This window comes from Choloepus didactylus, chromosome X (genome assembly GCF_015220235.1).
Source record: "Choloepus didactylus isolate mChoDid1 chromosome X, mChoDid1.pri, whole genome shotgun sequence".
NCBI lineage: Eukaryota > Metazoa > Chordata > Mammalia > Pilosa > Megalonychidae > Choloepus > Choloepus didactylus.
In genome coordinates this window covers 18,230,617-18,251,230 of record NC_051334.1, presented here as the reverse complement: position 1 = coordinate 18,251,230, position 20,614 = coordinate 18,230,617, and the positions used below count along the sequence as shown (strand labels likewise).

The following is a 20,614-nucleotide window of genomic DNA, read 5'->3' as shown; positions in this document are numbered from 1 at the left end:
TAAAGTTTTTATTATCGAACATTTTAAACACATACCAGAGTAGAGAGAATAGTATAGTGCAACACCGTATTCCCATAACCCAGTCTCAATGATTATCAACTCCTGGCCAATCTTGTTTCATCTTTACAAAGCAACCCCTCTCCTCCTCCACACTCCTTCCAGTCGATTATTTTGAAGCTCATCTTAGATACATCTATTCAGATGTAAATATTTGAATTTATGTTTTTTAAAAGAAAGACTTTTAAAAACACCTAACCACCATCGCTCATAAAAACATCAGTAATTCCGTAGTATCATTGACTATCCAGTAAGATACTTTCTTTGGTTAGACAATTTGAATGTTACATTTCTTAGATTATTCCTTTTGAAATGACTTCTGTCATCTTACTTTAAGCTTTTTATTCTTTCCTTGTATTTTGTTTTTTCCTTCTGCCATATGGATTGTGTTGTTTGGTTGTGAAATATAGAAGAAAAAATTATGGAGCTAAAAAAGACTTGTGTTTGAATCCTGCTTCTGCCATTTACTAATTAACTTGACTGAGCCTTGGTTTCCTTATCTGTAAAGTAGGGGTAGATATAATGCTCTTAGAGTTGAATGTGATACCTGGGTAAACTACTATTAACAGTCTCTACCAGTTATTATCTTCTCCAGTGATTTGGGCTGTAATAAACATCTGTTCTTGGTTATAGTATGGTTTTTCAAAAATTCCAAAATTTATATTTATTAGATGATTATTAAAAACAGCAGTTTTAAAATATCCTTTTAGGAAAGACAGAGAATTTAGAATCTTTGCTTATTCCTTCTCCTACTGCCTCTTAATTTTGAGTCCATACCAATTTAACCTGAGGTTACAAATCTTACCTTTAATTTTCTAATGTGTTTTTTCTTATATATTGTTTATATACTTGTATTCTTCGGTATTGACCCTTTTTTCCTTTAGTGAGGTTAATTCAGTTTTTTTAAGATGTTAAGTTGGTGTCAATATACTTCACCAGTTCTTTCCTACCTCAGTATTTTTAAGCTCTTACTTTGATTTTCTTTTGGTGGCTTATAGAATACCTTTGAACAATTTAAGAAAAAAGGTTCTACCAGAATGGTGAAATTTTCTAAAACTTTGCAGATTTAAGAATAATTTCCTGGGACCTTTGTACATGAACTAGGACAACGTATAAACTTTTTAGATCATAACTTTTCCTTTCAACTCACTGTAAGTCATTACTTCATTGTCTTCTGGCATTTTATTGTTGCAAAGGAGAAATCTGAGGTCAATCTGATTTTAGTTACTTTGAAAATAACCAATTTTTTTCTGCTTGTATGCTTGTAGGATTATATCTTTATCCTTGAGATTTAAAAACATTTGCCAGGACATGTCTTGGTGTTGATGATCTCTGTTGAACCTTCTCAGTCTCCAGTCTCAGGTATTTTTTTTTTTCAGAACTGGAAAGTTTTCTCTTATACTTTTGATTGATTGAACTGCTATGTTTTTTTTTTTTCTTTAGGAACATCTGTTGTTCATAGATTATTTCTACGTCTGTCCTCCATAGTTTTTAAATCTTCTCTTTCATGTTTTTTTTCATTTACTCAAGTTTGTCCTTTGTGGCATGGATTCTGTTTTCTGCAGTGTTAATTCTAATACTTGCTATCCACAATGCGATTTAATTTTGGCTACTGTGTTTTCATTTCTTTATTCTTAGCTCAACATACTCTTGTTTCATAAGCAGAATCTCCCTTAAGGGTACGCTCCAAAAAAATATGAGGTGGATTCAGTCCTAAAACTGAAAACTTACTTATACTCTGAGGCCACAACCACAGGACCAGGGGTAAAAAAAAAAGAAAGAAAGAAAGAAAGCTTTTGAGAGGGTCCGCCTAAACTTTAAAATGTAGATATAACCCAAAATGTAGATATGACCAGAAGTCATTCCTACCCTAGCCTAGAAAATAAAACAGTTTTGGGTACTAGCAGGCCTAAAGGAATAGTAGCACAGATGTAGGGTCACCTTAACTAGAAATAAACTGATTTTTCTAATTATATTTATTGTTTTTCTCTTTATAAAACTAATATATGATAAATGCAAATAATTTTGAAAATACGGTTCAAAGAAGAAAATCCTATGACCCAGGTAACTACTGATAAGATTTTGTGTACGTTTTGCCAGTCACATGCACACATGTTGGGGAGCATGCAAAATTGGGGTCATACTATATAGTTTTGTATCTTTAAATCTAATATATGGCAATCATATTTTTATTTTAAATTTTCTTTGAGGCCCTGATTTTAACCATTGCATAGTATTCCTACATATGAATAGATGTATTGTGATTTATTTATCCAGTCCCCTCTTGGTCATCTAGATTGTTTTCTATTTTTCAGTATAATGAGTATGATGAATATCACTGTACATAAGTCTTTATGCACATCTCTGATATTTCCTTAGGATAAATGAGGAGCTGATTCTTAATCCTGTCACATTGGTAAGGACTATGTACATTCCTTATTAAGAATATTAAAATGCTTGTTTCTTATTGTTTCATTGTGTTTGCATAGAAGATTCTTTGGATTTTGAACAATTTGTTGGTATCTTAACTGAAGTCTGTGAGAGAGGTTTATAATGCTTTACACTCAGTACCTTGATGACTATTCCATACGTTTTGGGTAGAAAACCACTGCTGATAGCAGGGAGTTTGGAAGGCAGATATACTTGTGGAAACTTGAGAGTGGTAAAAAAAGTGTGTTCATTCCTACAACCTGGGTCTCCAAATTAGTACACTTAGGGCTCTGCACCCTTTCATCTCCCTTGCTGGTAATTTCAACTGTTATCTTCTGTGAGGAATTCTTTTCTCCCAATGTTCATCTGTACATTTCATTTCTAGGCAGAAGAGTGGCAGTCTGGAAATTTGCGTTGTTGTAACATGCCATTACAACAAAACAATCCGTTTAATAGGGTTGCTTAAAATGAAATGCTTTTAATTTAGTAAAATGTTCTTATTTTTTTAACATTTTAGAATTTTCCTTGAAATACTTGGAAATACTCTAGATCCAGAAACCTTAGTTCAGAATTACTGATTTGAATTGTTCTTCTTCTTTAAACCTAGAAGATAAGTGCTAATTTTATTCAACATAGAAAGTTGTTTTGAAAACAATTCCTGCTGAGACTCAAGCTCTTTAACAGTCTCCTTTATCTGATTTGTTCTGATGAGGCCCATATTGTAGGTTATTCTATTTTGTAACTTTTTACACATTTCAAGACTAACAAAGTAAAGCATGATTAGCATTTCCTAACCTTTTCCAGTAATTCACATCATATTTGCATATGTACATTCTGCCAAGCTCTGCAATTTTTTTGGCTGGGAGGCACCTGATGGTGGGATGAGAAAGGATAAATACATTTGCTTCACTTTTAAACTATTTTTTTGGTCCACACTCATTCTTTAGCCAAATTGTATAAAAATGAACCACACATATGAATGATCTCTTCCACGCTGCTTGTTGGGAAGTTGGCTGTGTTAAGTGATGAAAGCTGTATCTCAGCACTCTCCTACACTTCTTCATTGCATTAAATGTTTAGAAGTTACCTATAGAAATGTAAATATTACAGTCAGTTGAGACAAGAGAGGAAGAGAAGTAACTTTTACTGAGCATCTATTATCATCCCTTGGTGGATCCTTTTAATTGCAACATCCCCGTGAGGTACGTATTATATGCATCTTACAAATGAAGAAAGTGACACTCAAAATCTTAAGTAACTGTCCCAAGTTCATGTAACTACACTAGTAAGTGACAGAGCTGGGGTTTAAACGCAGTACTGGCCAGCTTCAGAGCACATTTTTTCTACTTGTTTCTTGAAATTAGAGAAATAAGGTTTTTTTTTTGTTTGTTTAATAAGTGCTATTCTTTGAACTTTTAGAACTATTGAAATTGCCATATTGAGTCAGATTGATGGTCCATGTAACCTAATCTCTAGTGAAACCAAAGGTCATTTTTCAAAAGAAAAACTTCTTAACTGTAGAAACAACTTTATGCTAATTTCTAATAGAGACCATTTGAATCCTTGTTTTGATGAAATGATTCAAAAGGTTTGTTGAAGTAAAGGTACCTTTTTTGGTAGATATTTGCAAAGCTTCACTGGTATGTAGGATAATGTTGGCTTTCATATTTTCCTGCTTTAAACATTAAGTTGTTCAAAATTTTAAATCTTTGCTAAACACAGAAAGGATGTAGGTATTTTTGCAAAAAGTAGAGCATTAAAATACCTTTCAGATCATGTTTCACTTATTTTTTTTTCTTGGATCGCTTTGTTAGTATATACTGTTAATTAGCTGGGTGAGGTGTTCAGGAAGGAAAGTATATTGTAAAATGGGTGGGTGGCATGAAGCTAAAAATAGTAAAGATGCTGATTGATTTGGAATTCAATGTACACAAACTGCAGAAATGGGTCAGAGCTGGAAAAAATGACTCAAAAGTTTAAAATAATGCTTTATTCTTGGGATGGAAAGTAACAACAGGTACAGGATAGAGGATGCATAGCTTAGTTTCAGTGAAGGTAAAGAAAAGAATTGTAGAAAACTTAGTGTGTCTGCAGCGTATTGGGTATTCCAAAAATAATATATACATGAACTGTATTAATACAGTTATCTAGGATAAGGGAGATGATTTGACCTTTACTCTCTGCATTGGTCATATCACAGTTGGAATGTTAATTGCATGCAATTCTGTATACTTCCCTTAAAGACTGGGCTCAGAAAGAGGATAGTGATGGGTCTCATCTATCTTCAATGTTTGAAGGAACTTGAATTATCTGGAAGAGAAGACTTGGGGTGATTTATAGTCATCGATGTAGATTTACTTCCTGTCACTTTGCAGATAGAGTACAAGCAAGTTAGTCACCATATGTTAGTAATGCTCTTAAGGGGAATTTGTGGTTGAGGAGTTATTATATAATGAAGAATTTTTTAGCCAACAGTGCCTTTTCTGAGATAGTGTAAGTAGCCTGCATGGTGAGGGTAGTACATTCGTCTGATAGTGTTCAAATATAGGTGAGGATGGGGTAGAAAGAATTGAAGTATATGATATGTAGTGGAACAGAAGACTTTCCCTCACCAATCCTAAATTGTTTTTGATTCTAAGATCAAATGGACTTTATGGAGTATTGTTTTATCCTCATGAAGCTACCTTACCATGATAATAGTAATTTGGGTTGGTACAGCTCTTTAGTTTATAAAGTGCTTTCTTACGTGTTATCTCAGTTTTGAGCCTAACAATAACCCTTTATGGCAGGCAGGGTAAAGCATCCCCATTTTAAACAAATAAAGTAATGGTAATCTAGGAGAAACTGTGAATTGTGCCAAATCACCTACGGGTGGCAAACCCAGGACTCTACCCCTGGTCTCCCAATTCCAAATTCAGTGGTGTTTCTACTGTGCCAATTTGCTTTAAAAAGTAAAGTATAAGTTGCGATACCTGCTTTGCATACATTGAAAATTGCAAGGAACAGATGATTGTCAAATTATATTCCCATGGGGAATGAGAGTGTAGCCCAAGTTAGACCAAGGGTTCTGTAAGCCAAATAATAGGGAGCCATTGAGCAGATCTGTATTGTAGACACCTAACTCTGCTTACAATAAATGAGAAAATCTAGCGTGGGCTATTAGGTGAATGATGGTACCATTCACTAAGATAGCAAATACAGGAGAAATAGGAGGTTAGTGGACTAGAGGTGGGGTGATTGAATTTTGGACATAATAAAAATAGCTAACGTTGATTATGTGTTTGCTAAGTGCCAGGCACTATGGTTACTGTTTTATATGGTTAGTCTCAGTTAATCTTCACAACCATCCTCTGAAGATACGATGTTTTAACCCCCATTTTCCATATGAAGAAACTAAAACTTAAATAGTTTAAAAAAAATTGCCCGAGGCATCATAATTAATAGTAGGGTAAGCACAGAAACTTGAATCTAGGTGTCTGACTCCAAAGCCCATTGTTTTTAAGAGCTAGTTTGAGGTTTCTCTGGGATATTTAGATAAAAACGATCAATGGACAGTTGAATAAATGGTTGTGGCTTTTAGGAGAGAGATGTATCCTGGAGATATTTGGGTGTTCTTACCATAGAACTGGGTGACAGTATAGCCTCTGAAAAGTGCCTGACAAAAATATAGACTTTATACCTGCATCCCCCTCCTTCCTGCATTTTGGCACCGGTTCTGTGCTTTGTAGTATTGTATAGGAATTTCCCTAACCTAGGAACATCCTGTATGAGTGGGTGAAAACGAAAGATGGCCTTTGTATGGGTCAGTGGATGCACGATCTTCTAGGACGGGGACCGTGTTTTTATTTTTCATGTCTAGGACAGTGCCTAGAACAGAGCATGTATGAAATGAAATGGATGGATGAATGGGTGGGCAGATTAGGAATGGGGAGAGTAGATAGAAGAGTTCTAATTCAGAGCAGCGGCCTCATGTCAGGTATGAGGTGATAGGTGGGCTGCCTTTTATTTCCCAGTTGATAATACTACAAAGATGATTGGCTTAGATCCTTGTACACTTGTTGAATTAACAAGTGGTCAGGGGCATTTACTCCTTTTTCCAGGGAGAGAACCTAAAGAAACCACCATGTGTTCCTTCTGGTATATATCTTTTTTAATTACACAAGTAATGCATATTTATTGTAGACATATTAGAAAATTCAAATAAGCAAAACCAAACAAATGAAACTTAAATTGTCTAAAATTCTACCACCCAGAGGTAGCCACTGTTAACATTTTGGTGTATTTCCAGAATTTTTCCCATACAAATATATACATTAAAATATATGTATATATTTCTTTAAAATGGGATCATTACAATCCATATTGTTCTGTAAACTGCTTTTTAATTTATTACATGTGACTCCATGTTAATAAATTTACATCTTTATCATCATTTTTAATGACTTCATAATATTCCATTATATGGATGTACCATAATATATTTAACTAGTTCTCTATTGTTAGGACTTTAGGTTTCCAATTTGGAGTTATTTTTGAAAACAAATTATGTTGAGCATTCTCATGTACATCTCTGTATACTTGACCTTTTGCTTTTAAGGAAGTAGAATTGATGGGACAAGTTTTATGCATCTTTTTTTTTTTTTTAAATAGACTCTGGTTGCATTTCTGAGAGTTGTACTGATTTACACTTTCACTGACAGCATATCCAGAGTGCTTGTTTCCCCATACCCACTTAACACTGGATGTTATTTTTTTTTTGTAAGTCATTACCAATTTGAAAGGCAAAAGATATCTTATGGTTAAATGCATTTCTTTGATTAATACTAAGACTGAACTCTTTTCTCCCTTATTGCTCATTTCTGTTGAGGTTCATTGTTTTTTTCTTACAGGTTTTTTTTTTAAGCTCTTTATGTATTGATTATACCAACCCTTTGTCATATGTTACTTTTTTTGTAATCAGTTTGTCTTTTATCTTGTTTGTGTCTGGCAGAAGTAGTTTTAAACTTATATAGATTCAGATGTCATTTTTTTCCTTTGTGATTTCCACCCTCCTTTACCCCATGAGTATTAGTCACCTATATTTTCTTCTAATAATTGTATAATTTTATTTTTTTAACATTTAAATGTTTACTCCATCTGGAATTTATTTTTATATAAAGAGCTAACTTAATATTCTTCCCAAATAATTAATCAACTGCCCTGATTAATTATCAATGAAGATGGAATTTAGAATGTTTGTTGCCATAGAAAATGTTATAAATGATGGTTTGGTGAAGTATAAATAAGACTATTTCTAATGCATTTAACTATTAAAATAAATTCATGGGCTCACGTAGAAAGGTAATCATCATTTATTACCTCATTTATTACCTTATTTCCATGGAAAGTGCTATTATAGTTTCAAATAATTAATTTACAGATTAACTTGGGAGCACAACCTGTGGTAAATAGGTAACTGCTTACTTGCATAGTGGTTCTTCTTCATTAGAGCCCTTTAGGGGTGACAGTATTCCTCTATAATTTTTTTGTCTGCCTTTGTTAAACTTTGATGTGAAATCTGTTTTGGTAACTTTCTACTTGCTATGCTTTTCACAGAATGGACAGCAAATTATGGATGAACCTATGGGAGAGGAGGAGATTAATACACAAGCTGTAAGTAAAATATTATATTGTAAGGAGTATAGATAAATCAAATACCATTAAATTTAAGTATTATTATTTTTTAACTGAGCAAAGTAATGATTTACAGTGTTAGACACTTGTTGATGCTTTCATAATAACTTAACCAAAAAACATTCCTGAATATTCCAGTAACCTTTTTAAAAATTGTTTGATAAGACTGATTTTAAGAAAATGACAAAATGAATTGTCTTATATTATTGAAAGTTTTTTATTAGTCTTAACGCTTTTACTTTAAAAATCAAACTGATCATAGATTTATTAAAGGCAAAAATATAAAAGTCATACTTCACAGAAGTATTTAACATTGAAAGTGAATGTTTACCATTTCCACATCTGTTTTTTTTTTAATCAAATTCAGTTTTATTGAGATATAGTCACATACCATACCATCATGTATGGTGTACAATCAGCTGTTCACAGTAGCATCATATAGTTGTGCATTCATCACTCCAATCTATTTTTTACTTTTTTTTTTAATTCAGTTTTATTGAGATATATTCACATACCATGCAGTCATCCATGGTGTACAATCAGCTGTTCACAGTACCATCATATAGCTGTGCGTTCATCACCCCAATCTATTTTTGAACATTTTCCTTATACCAGAATGAATTAGAATCAGAATACAAAATAAAAATAAAAAAGAACACCCAAATCATCCCCCCTCCCACCCTATTTTTCATTTAGTTTTTGTCCCCATTTATCTACTCATCCATCCATACACTGGATAAAGGGAGTGTGATCCACAAGGTTTTCACAATCACACTGTCACCCCTTGTAATCTACATTGTTATATAATCGTCTTCAAGAGTCAAGGCTACTGGGTTGGAGTTTGGTAGTTTCAGGTATTTACTTCTAGTTATTCCAGTACATTAAAACCTAAAAAGTGTTATCTATATAGTGTGTAACAGTGTCCACCAGAGTGAGCTCTTGACTCCATTTGAAATCTCTCAGCCGCTGAAGCTTTATTTCGTTTCATTTCGCATCCCCCTTTTGGTCAAGAAGATGTTCTCAATCCCACGATGCTGGGTCCAGAATCATCCCCGGGAGTCATATCTTGCATTGCCAGGGAGATTTACACCCCTGGGAGTCAGGTCCCATGTAGGGGGGAGGGCAGTGAGATCACCTGCCAAGGTGTCTTAGCTACAGAGAGAGGGCCACATCTGAGCAACAAAGAGGCATTCAGGGAGAGACTCTTAGGGACAATTATAAGCAGGTTAACCTCTCCTTTGCAGCAAAAAGCTTCATAAGGGCAAGCCCCAAGATAGAGGGCTCAACATACCAAACCGTCAGTCCTCATTGTGAGAACATCAGCAATAATCCAGGTGAGGAAGTCCAACACTTCCACATTTTTCCCCAGCTCCTCAGGGGGGCCCTGCATATATATTTTTATTCTCCACCCAATTACTTTGAGATTTGTTGCTATTTCACTCTAACCTATACAGACCTACCACAGCTCACTTCCTATTCAAAGTTCCATGTAATTGTGGTGTTTGAACAAATTGACTGTAGAAGTTATATTGCTTAGAAAATATAGATCCTACACCAAATAAACATCTCTTCCCTTGGTCTCACGTGGAAGTTGAAGTTTTAACACACAGTAGGTTTCAACCTTTACCCTTTGGCCTGATTTGCCCTAGTCTTAACCATATCTGCTTCATTCATATCTCTAATTGAAGTCTGGGCTTTTTTTCAGCTTTTTTTTTTTAAACAGTTGCTGTATGCGTTAATACTGACATTCATATCTGCTGAGCTCTAGCTCTAAGTTTCAGTTGTCACACAGATACCCAATGTTCCAGAGACCAATCAGGTTTGCATCTGTTTTTACGTTCACTCCTGAATCCCTATCACCTAGAACAATGCCTGCCACATAGTAACACTCAAAACATAGAAAAATGACTTAAAAAGAGAAATTGCAGATAGGTTATAGATGACCTTATATGCCAGGTTGAGAAGTAGCTCCCCCTTGAAGGACATAGGCAGGAGTGCACTGGGAATGCCCTGTTCTTCTTTTCAAATCCCCTGAAATCATGATGGGCCTCTAGCAATAGTTCCTCTCAACTTCCACATATACCATTATTCTAGCTCCCAGTGATGTTTAGATGGCCTTTATGATATCCAAGGAATTTCACCAGTTCTTGGTGACCTGCTGATTTTTATCCTCCAATTCTTTGATGGTTCCCTCAAGCTTCCTTAAAACTTGGATTTGAACATCCAAAATGATACTTGTAGGCACGAGTCCAGCATTACTTGCAGCTACGATGGGCCAAACACAAATAAACTGCAGAAAGAGAAGCCCTAAAGAGTAAACAATAGACATTGAAGAACTTGCTCAACAAGGAAAGTACAGTAGAGTGCTTATTGGCAGGGAACATTTGCAGTCTAGCAACACTCATTGACTAATTGTGTACAGTATTATCGTTCATTCTAACTCTCATTGGCTGAAAGTGTATTTTAACACTCAAAGCATGTAAGAAAAACTCTAATGGATTTAAGTATATATCGCTTAGGAAAACATTTCTGAGATAAATAGCATTATAATTAGCACTGCATGGTGGCATTAAATGGAGTATGTGTACACTAGGCAAAATTTCCAAGCGTGAGGTTTCCCTTTACTACATTTTTGGCTCTTTTACAAGGTTATTTTTTTTTACTTCTAGTGTCCCTTTCCTCAGTCCCAAAGAGTTTAAAAAAAAACAAAAGCCCCATTTTATTGTGTTCCTCTCTGGCTTGCCTGCCTAATATAGTACCTCCAATCCAAAATTTCTTCTACTCTGCTGTAGTCTACTCATCACTGTACCTGTTCCTTCAGTTTGAGTGATCTCATCCAAATTTGAAGGAATGTAAACTGATTTAATTAAGCTATGCTCCAGTGTGAATGGATGGCTTGAGTCAATCAGAAATAATGGCATATTGAAAGTTATAGCTGCTTTACCTAATTGATAAATAAATCTTTTAATGTAACCATTTTAGACAAGCATGACTACGTAAAAAGAACTTCAGGCTAGACAGGACAGGGAGGGGAGTAATACCACCTAAGATGTCTTGCTGCTTACTGCCAGGGTCAGACCTGGTACAGCGGTCCTGCTGTCCGTCCCCTTCATCCCATGCCCATAGGAAATATTGCAAATGGAACAGAGCATGTTTTCTCAGTGAAGGCTCAGGCAGGGCCTTAGAGGCAACTCCTCACAGTGCTCTAGGAAATCACTACTACTTACATCTTCATGAAAGTTATTTTCCATCTCTGATTTGAACCTTAGAAATGTTGCACTTTAATCCTAGCACTAGACTTAACATTATCTATTGATGAATGTTTGCTAGAGAACACTTCTCCTGCACCTAAATGGAAATCATTAGGCATTAAACCTTATAGTGTCTGAAAACTTGAATGATCCATACCAAAAAATTGTTTTCAAAAGAATCAATTAAGAATGCTTTAACTTTAAATTTTTATCATAGAGGTTGCTTTTTCTCCAGCAGTGTCCATATCTTCCAGTACAGTCATAGAGATGGTTGATAATTGGGTTTGTATCTCCTGGTTTTTGACCTAGTCAGCTACCAGCCATGCATATGCACTGTCCGTCCCCAGATGGATTTTCCGGGTTATCCTCTCACCACCATCATAATTTCTACCTTCAAACTATGAACTTGGGCAGGTTACTTCTCTCTAAGCTTCAGTTTCTTCATCTGTAAAGACTGGATAATGGCATCTACCTTATTGTGGTGACAATTGACTGAGATAATTTTATGCAAGCACAGTGTCTAGAATATAGTATCTTAATAAATGATAATATTATAGTTTTACTCAAAAGAAAGTTTTATTAATAAATGAGGGAATTCAAATAAAGGGACTAAGAACTCACTGAAGGAAGGTAGAGAAAGAACTACAAAGTAAACCTATAAAAAGCAAGAGAAAGGAATTAAATATAAATTTCAAAATTAGTGAATTAGAAAATGGGGAAAAAAGCAAACTCACAACTTTAGAAAAGGAAAACAGGATATAACTACAGATAGGAAGGAGATTAAAACATCATAACAACTGAAATATTTACAGATGGAATGATACAATGTCTGGGATTTGCTTCAAAATAATTACTATGGGAGTAGGGGGAAGTGAGTGTAGAAAACAAGATTGGCCATGGGTTGATCATTGTTAAAGCTGAGTGATGGATACATGAAGGTTCGTTATACTATTCTGACTACTTTATGTATGTTTGAAACTTTCCTTAAGTTTAATTTTAAAAATTGGAATACTAAGTGAAACTCTATGCTAATATGAAAGTCTTGCTGAAATAAGTGATTTTCTAAGAAACTATAAATGATACAACTTTTAGGAAGGAATAGAAAAACAGTATACCAATAGCCGTGGGAAAAATTGAAGTTATTAAGGAACAAGCACCACCCCCACCCCCAAGTACAGTGCCAAGCTCCAGTGAGTTTACAGGAGACATCTTTGATGCTCTCAAGGAATAGATCATTCCTTTAGTTTTTAAATTGTCCCCAAACAGAAAAAATCTGTAGTGCCTTCTAATTTGTTTTATAAAGTTAGTGTAACCCTGAAAATAAAAGTTAACACACGAAAGAAAACTGTGTAAATTTAGTTTATGAATATAGGTGCAAAAATCCTAAATAAAATATTTACAAAGCAATATAGAGTTATATTAAAATAATGGATTGTTCCCAGAAGTAGAAGCAAAGGTCACTATTAGGAAATCTACTAATCTAAGTTATCAAATCAATGGAGAAAATCTAAGTGACCACATTAATAGATAATAAAAGATATTTTATAAAATCTAACATCCATTCCTAATTTTTTAAAAAGAACTTTTAGTAAAGAGGAAATAGTGGGACCATAACATGAGAAATATGTCTAAAACCAATGATGGATTAGTGTTAGAGTATATTCCTGAGTCAGGATCAAGGTAGCATTTATTAGTGCTTACTGCTTACTTGATGTTAAACCCTGTAACAGTATATGCATTATCTCATTTAATATTCAAAATAACACTGTGAAGTAGATGCTGCCTTTTACTATTGAGGCAATAACTTGCCATAGTCATTGCAGCTAGGTCGTAGAGTTAGACACAAACCCTATGCTTTTTTTTTTTTTTTAATTTTTTATTAGAGAACTTGTGGATTTAGAGAAAAGTCATGCAGAAAGTACAGTTCCCTTGTTACCCTTCCCCACAGTTTTCCTTATTAACATTTTGCATTAATATGGTAGCTTTGTTGCAATTTAAACAATATTATTATGATTATACTATTAACTATAGTCCATAGTTTACATTAGGGTTTACTGTGTTGTACAAGTCCTATACTGTTGTTTAACTTTTATTCTGGTAACATATATACAACCTAAAATTTCTCCTTTTAACCATATTCAAATATACAGGTTAGTGGTAATCACATTCACAATGTTGTGCTGCCATCACCACCATCCATTACCAAAACTTTTCCATCACTCCAAACAGAAATTGTACCAATTAAGCATTAACTCCCCATTTCCTACTGCTATCCTGGCCCCTGGTAACCTGTATTCTAGTTTCTGACTCACTGAATTTATTTACCCTAATTATTTCATATCAGTGAGATCATAAATTATTTGTCCTTCTTTGTCTGGCTTATTTCATTCAACATGATGTCCTTAAGGTTTTGCTCAACATGTTGTCACACATAATAGAACTTCATTCCTTTTTATGGCTCAATAATATGCCATTGTATGTATATACCACATTTTGTTTATCTGTTCATCTGGGCATTTGGGTTGCTTCCATCTTTTGGCAATTGTGAATAATGTCACTGTGAACTCTGAGTCTTTGCTTTTGATTCTTTTGGGTAAATACCTAGAAATGGGATTGCTGGGTCATATGGTAATTCTATACTTTGCTTTCTGAGGTACCACCAAACTGTTCTCCAATGTGGCTGCACCATTTTACATTCCTACCAACAATGAAAGAGTCCTCTTATCTCTCCACGATAACACTTGTTATTTTCATTTTTAAAAAATAGTAGCCATTCTAGTGGGTGTGAAATGTGCTTTTGATTTGCATTTCCCTAATGGCTATTGATGTTGAGCATCTTTTCATGTGCTTATTGACCATTTGTATGTCTTCTTTGGAATATTGTCTATTCAAGTCTTTTGCCCATTTTTAAATTGGGTTGTTTGTCTTTTTCTTGTTGAGTTGTAGGATTTCTTTATTCTGTGGATATTAAACCTTTATCAGTTATGTGGTTTCCAAATAAAACCCATGTTTTTAACCACTACTTAAGCCTAGAAAGCCTTTCTGGAGGATGGTTGGCAGCACATATCAAATTATAAATCCATAGGGTAAAGATGAAGAATTTGACAAAACGTGTTGGGACAGTTGGTTACTCATTTGGGTAAAATAGTGTTTACCTCCTACTGTACACAAAAATAAATAGTGAGATAAAGGTTTTGTTGTAAAAAATGAAATTATAAAAGGACAAATGGGTGGATATATATACTCTTGGAGTGGAGAAAGTCTTCCTAAGCATGATGACAAAGGTGGAAGCCCAGAGGAGATTATTAAACTTGAAATTTATAAACATAAAAATTCACAACTTTGTATATAAAAGGCATAAACAAAGTTGAAAACCAGTGATTACCTGGAAAGAAGTATTCACAAAAGACAAAGTTATATCTTTAACATATAGAAAACTCAACAATAACATGAGAAACCAATGAAAAATGGTCAGAGACACAAGCAGATCATTCACAAATAAGGGCCAATAACTATTGAAAACCTAATCTATAGTGATAAAAAGATTAGTAGTTACCTGGGGATGGGAATTGACTAGGAAAGAGCACAAAGGAACCTTTTAGGGTGTTGGAAGTGTTCTATATTTTGATTGTGATAGTGGTTACATAGGTGTATACATTTGTCTAAATACACTGAACTATATATACTTGAAATGTGTGCATTTTACTTTGTGTAAGTTACACTTCACTAAAATTATTTCTTAAAAATAAAAAAGTGCTGTTTTTGAACAAAATTGTTTAAGATATAAAGATCAATACCTGCGCGCTTTTGCATGAAAAAGCAGCTCCAGATTCTATACAGGCCAATAAAAACTTTTTACTGTAAAAAAAAAAAAAAAAAAAAAAAAAAAGATCAATACCCAGTTTTAGCATGGGTAAGCTTAATTATTTGACAAATATTTTTGAGGTCCTGCTGTATGACGGGCACTGTTCCTACCCCTGGGGATCCTTTGGTTAACAAGACCAGGCTTTCTGCCCTCTTGGTGCTTCCTTTCAAGTGTCGGGAGACACTTAAATAAACAAGTAGGTAAAAATCCCAGATAGTGATAAATGCTCTGAAGAGAATTAATAGAGTAGTGTGGCAGGGTAACTGCCATAGATTGGGTAGTCAGAGAGGGCCTCTCTGAAGCAGTGACATTATCGCTGAAATCTGAATGACCACAAGGAACCAGCCACGGGCTGTTCAGGAAAAAGAACATGCCAGGCAAAGACCACAGCAAATGCAAAAGGCCCTGATCTGCTCTAGGGTCAAAATGGCTAGCTGCCCTGCTGTTGCAGCATCAGGCTGGTGAATGGATGGTATTCGAAATGGTATTACAGTGCTGCAGGGTTCAATAAACTGGAGTTAATGAGAGATGACACAATAGCTGAGAATGTATAGATGTAAAAGAAGCCATAAGAAGGCTTCCTGAGAGAGCACTGGAACTGACCATGAGACAGCAGATCTTGCCTAAAGAGCAGTGGACAAAATATGAGGAGGATAAATTCTATCTTAAACCTTATCTGAAAGAGGTTATTCAGGAAAGAAAAGAGAGGAGAATGGGCAAAGAAATAATCATGTAATTGAAACTGTAGATACAGCTATCTCCAAAGTATTTTTATGAAGTTGGTAAAACCTAAAACGTACAATTTAAAAACTATTTGGTCTACAAATGTATTACTTTAAGCAAATATCAATTGTAATCATTGTTGGAGTTTTTGAATTCTAAACTTTATAAAAATCTTAACTACTGATTTCACTTATCTGTTGTAACTCTTCCATCTAAGCTATGTTTAGTTAGTGTTTAATTGCTTCCTGGGGCTCAGAGAGAACACTTTAATCAGTTCTCATTGGTTGGATAACCTCAATTTACTAAAGGATATAATGTTATACCAAGTAGAATAGTCACCTTTATATTGCCTTTGTAGGTTAGCAAGATGCTTGGAAGCCAGTCCCATAAGGGCCTAACTTGCAAGTATGAAATGGAGCAAGAAACAAGTGCCAGTACTTGATTTCACCTGAAGTAGATAGAGCAGTCCAGCAGACTGGCTTTCATACTTAAATGAATCTTCAGCAGAATGAAAAGAAAAAGTTTCACTCCCCAGTTTGCTAAGACTGGGAACCAGCTCCAGTTCAGCCCTCTTCAACCACTGGCCTTCAAAATATTTCATTTTGCATCCTACTGATTAAAAAAAATCATGTACACAGCCCCAATATGGAGATGTATAAATCATATGTATGTACTCCTGTGCTAATATGTATATTGGAAAACAAAAAGTAGACATTAGAAAAATAGATAAAATCAGTGATGGCAATCAGTGATGATGGTTTGAGCAAGGGAGTGGCAGAGGAAATAGAAATAGACTGATTTGAAGTTTATTTCAGAGATAGATTCAGTAGAATATGCTGTTGGTTTAGACATGAAAGATGTGAGAGAGAAAAGAGCCAAAAAGGATGTATAGATTTGGGGGATGGATAATGATGCCATTGCCTAAGATAGGAAAGATTAGTTTCCCATCACACTTGAAATAAAATCCAAATTCAAACTTCTTGATAGTTTGTAAGGCCCTCTCAACTTCATATGGCACCAACATGCCTCTCCATCTCCTTTCTCTTTCCTCAGTGTTTACCCCAGTATAGCCACCCTGGTCTTTTCTTTGTGTCATGAATTCATTAAGCTAATTCCTATCTCAGGACTTTTGCATTTGCTGCTCATTGGATTTGAGGGCTCTAGACCATGTTCTTCCACCTTTTTCTTTAACGGTCAGATAGAATTACTCAATTCAGCTGTAGCCATTGTAGGGCAAAAACAGCCATAGACAATATGTAGAGGGAGAGGGGGGTGGCCAGATTTAGCCCTTGGCTGGCCAGACTTGGCAGTAGTTTACTGCTGCCAGAGGTTTTGGTATGGCTCACTCATTATTCAGGTTCTTCCTGGAGGGCAACTTGGCATATAAGTTAGGATCAAAAGGGTATGCACTAAAATGGTGCACACTAAAATGGTGCATACCCTTAACCTGCAATTCTACTTCAGGAAATTATTTCTAAATAATTGTGGGTGCGCACAGAGGATGGAGACATCACAATGGTATAGCAGATCAAATACTTCACAGTTGGAATTTGTACAGTAGAATTCTCTGTAATCATTAATAACACATTGAAGGTTATTTAATAATATAGAACATAGATCAGCAAACTACACCCGTGGGCCTGCTGCCTGTTTTCGTAAGTGAAGTTTTATTGGAACATAGCCTTAGTTTAGCCTGTTTGTCTTAGTTTGCTAGGCTGCTATGACAAATACCATGTATTGTACTATGACAAATACCATGTAATGGGGTTTGCTTAAACAACAAGCATTTATTGGCTCACAGTTTTGGAGGGTAGAAATCCAAAATCAAGGCCTTGTTAAGACCATTCTTTCTCCCAAAGTCTGTAGCATTCTGATGCTAGCTTGCTGCAATCCTTGGGGTTCCTTGGCTTGCATCTCTGCCTCCCATCACAAGGTTATTTCTCCTTGTTTGCTCTGCTGGTTTCCGCTGCCCTCTGGCTCCTCCCTGTGGCTTTCTCCTGACTTCTGGCTTCCTGTTTCTTCTCTTTAGAAGGCCTCCAGTAATACGAATTAAGACCCATCCTGATTCAGTTGGCCACACCTTAACTACAAATAACCAACCTGTTTTTGTTGGGGTACATAATTCAGTCTACCACATTGTCTGTGGCTGCTTTCCAGCTACAATGGCAGAGTTGACAGAGACCATATGGCCTGTAAAGCTGTAAGTGTTTGCTATCTGACCTTTTACTGAAAAAGTAGTAATATGTGCAGTATGATCTGTGCATGGGTGTATGTGTTGTCTGTGTACAGAAAACGACTGGAAAGAAAAAACCCCAAATGGTGATTTCTCTCTTTCCTTTTTCTCCTTTTTGCTAATTATTTAAGTTTTCTGCAATGGACATGCATAATTTTTATAATAAAAGTTACTTTTTAAAAAATAATAGGATAAAAGATGAAACTAACTGGCAGAACTGTTAGCTGGAAATTGAATAAGATAAATGTAAAGAAATTTAAAAGTCAGAGGTAGAAAAAATATAGACAAGAATATCTAGTGTCATGTCCACAATCAGACAAGTAGCGTCCACTATATGATATTTGCTATGGGAATGCAAATCTATGTCAATTTATTTTCCTTTATGGCTTCTGCATTTTCCAAACAGGTAGCCAGATGTTCTAACATCCTCCTCTGATTTGAAGTGCCACATTTATACATGAGTTTGTTCGTTTCTGGGGTCTTTATTCTTTCCTGTTGCTCTAATCCTATAAAAGACTAATCTGTAAGTTTTGTTTGTTGTTTTTTATGCGTATTCTGATTTACTTTAGCTGATCTAATTGTATGTAGGCGAATATTAATCTGCATGCCTGTAATAAAATCCTGGTCATGCTGATAAACTCAGCTTAACTGTCCCATTTTTATACAATCTTTAAAAAAAAATTCAGTTTTATTGAGATATATTCACATACCATACAGTCATCCACAGTGTACAGTCAATTATTGTACATCATGTAGTTGTGCATTCATCACCACAATCAATTTTTGAATATTTTCATTACTCCAAAAAAATAAAAATAGGAATAAAAATACAAGTAAAAAGGAACACCTAAAACATCCTATCCCCGCTATTATTCATTTAATTTTTGTCCCCATTTTTCAACTCATCTGTCCATACACTGTATAAAGAGAGTGTGAGCCACAAGGTTTTCACAATCACACTGTCACACCGTGTAAGGTATATAGTTATACAATCATCTTCAAGAATCAAGGCTACTGGGTTGCAATTCAACAGTTTCAGGTATTTCCTTCTGGCTATTCCAATATACTAAAAACTAAAAAGGGATATCTATATAATGCATAAGAATAATCTCCAGAATGACCTCTTGATTCCATTTGAAATCTCTTAGCCACTGAAACTTTATTTTGTTTAATTTCCCTTCTACCTTTTGGTCAAGAGGCTTTCTCAATCTCACGATGCCAGGTCCAGGCTCATCCTCTGGAGTCATGTCCCATGTTGCCAGGGAGATTTACACCCCTGGGAGTCATTTCCCACATAGTGGGGAGGGCAGTGAGTTTATCTGCCGAGGGGGCTTAGAGAGAGAGGCCACATCTGAGCAACAAACGAGGTTCCCTGGGGGTGACTCTTAGGCGCAATTATGAGTAGACTTAGCCTCTCCTTTGCAGTAACAAGCTTCATAAGGGCAAGCCCCAAGATCAAGGGCTCGGCCTTCTAAATTGGTAGTCCCCAGTGCTTGTGAGAATATCAATAATTCCCCAGGTAGGGAAATTTAATATTTCCACATTTTCCCCCAGTCCCTCAAGGGGGCTTTGCAAATGCGTATTTATTCTTTGCCCAAATTACTCTGGGGTGTATCAGGGCTTCACACTAACCTGTGGAAACCAACCACATCTCACTCCCTATTCAAAGTTCCATGTAATTATGGTGTTTGAATAAATTGGCTATTCAAGTTAAATTATATTGAGTGCTACAGAAAATACAGATTTTGCACCAAATAAACATCTCTTCCTTTGGTCCCACAAGAAGTTGAAGTTTTAAAGCACCATCAATACCATCCTTTACCCTTTAGTCTGATTTGCCTTGGTCCTAACCAGATCTGCTTCATTCATATCTCTAATTAAAGTCTGATCTCTTTTTCAGCTTTTTAAGCATTTGCTGTAGGGGGTAATGGTGACATTCATAGCTGCCAAGTTCTAGCTCTGAGTCTCAGGTGTCACCCAGATACCCAAAGTTCCAAGGACAGAGCAGGTTATATACAAAGAGCTCAGCATCTCAGAATTTAGAAATAACCATTACAACTCATGAATGTGACTGCTGTAAGAACTTACAATCTAGGAACCTTTGCAATAAGCCTTCCCATGATAATCTGTGCTCTCAGATCCAGTTCTCAGAGTTTGCACCTTATAGTTAGTCCATGTTAGTGAGGCATTATAATGTTTGTCTTGTCATTTCTGGCTTATTTCACTCAACATACTGTCCTCAAAGTCCATTCACCTAGTTGCATGCCTCACCTGTAAATTTTTAAAAGCTTATTTGGTTGCTGTTGTTCAGAAGTATTTACTTGAATAAAGTGGAATGCAGCAACACTCCTATTTTGTTTTGTCCTACTTAATCCGTTGTAT

The 20,614-nt window shown here is 35.4% G+C and overlaps 1 protein-coding gene across 1 annotated transcript in view; it reads left to right on the top strand.

Moving 5' to 3' along the window:
- The window catches only part of RPS6KA3 (ribosomal protein S6 kinase A3), a 68,807-nt gene that overhangs the window by 18,505 nt on the left and 29,688 nt on the right, over positions 1–20,614 (top strand). Inside the window, exon 3 of the mRNA XM_037822118.1 lies at positions 8,083–8,139. Coding sequence (XP_037678046.1) covers positions 8,083–8,139 — 57 coding nt within the window. The remainder of the gene's footprint in view (positions 1–8,082; positions 8,140–20,614) is intronic.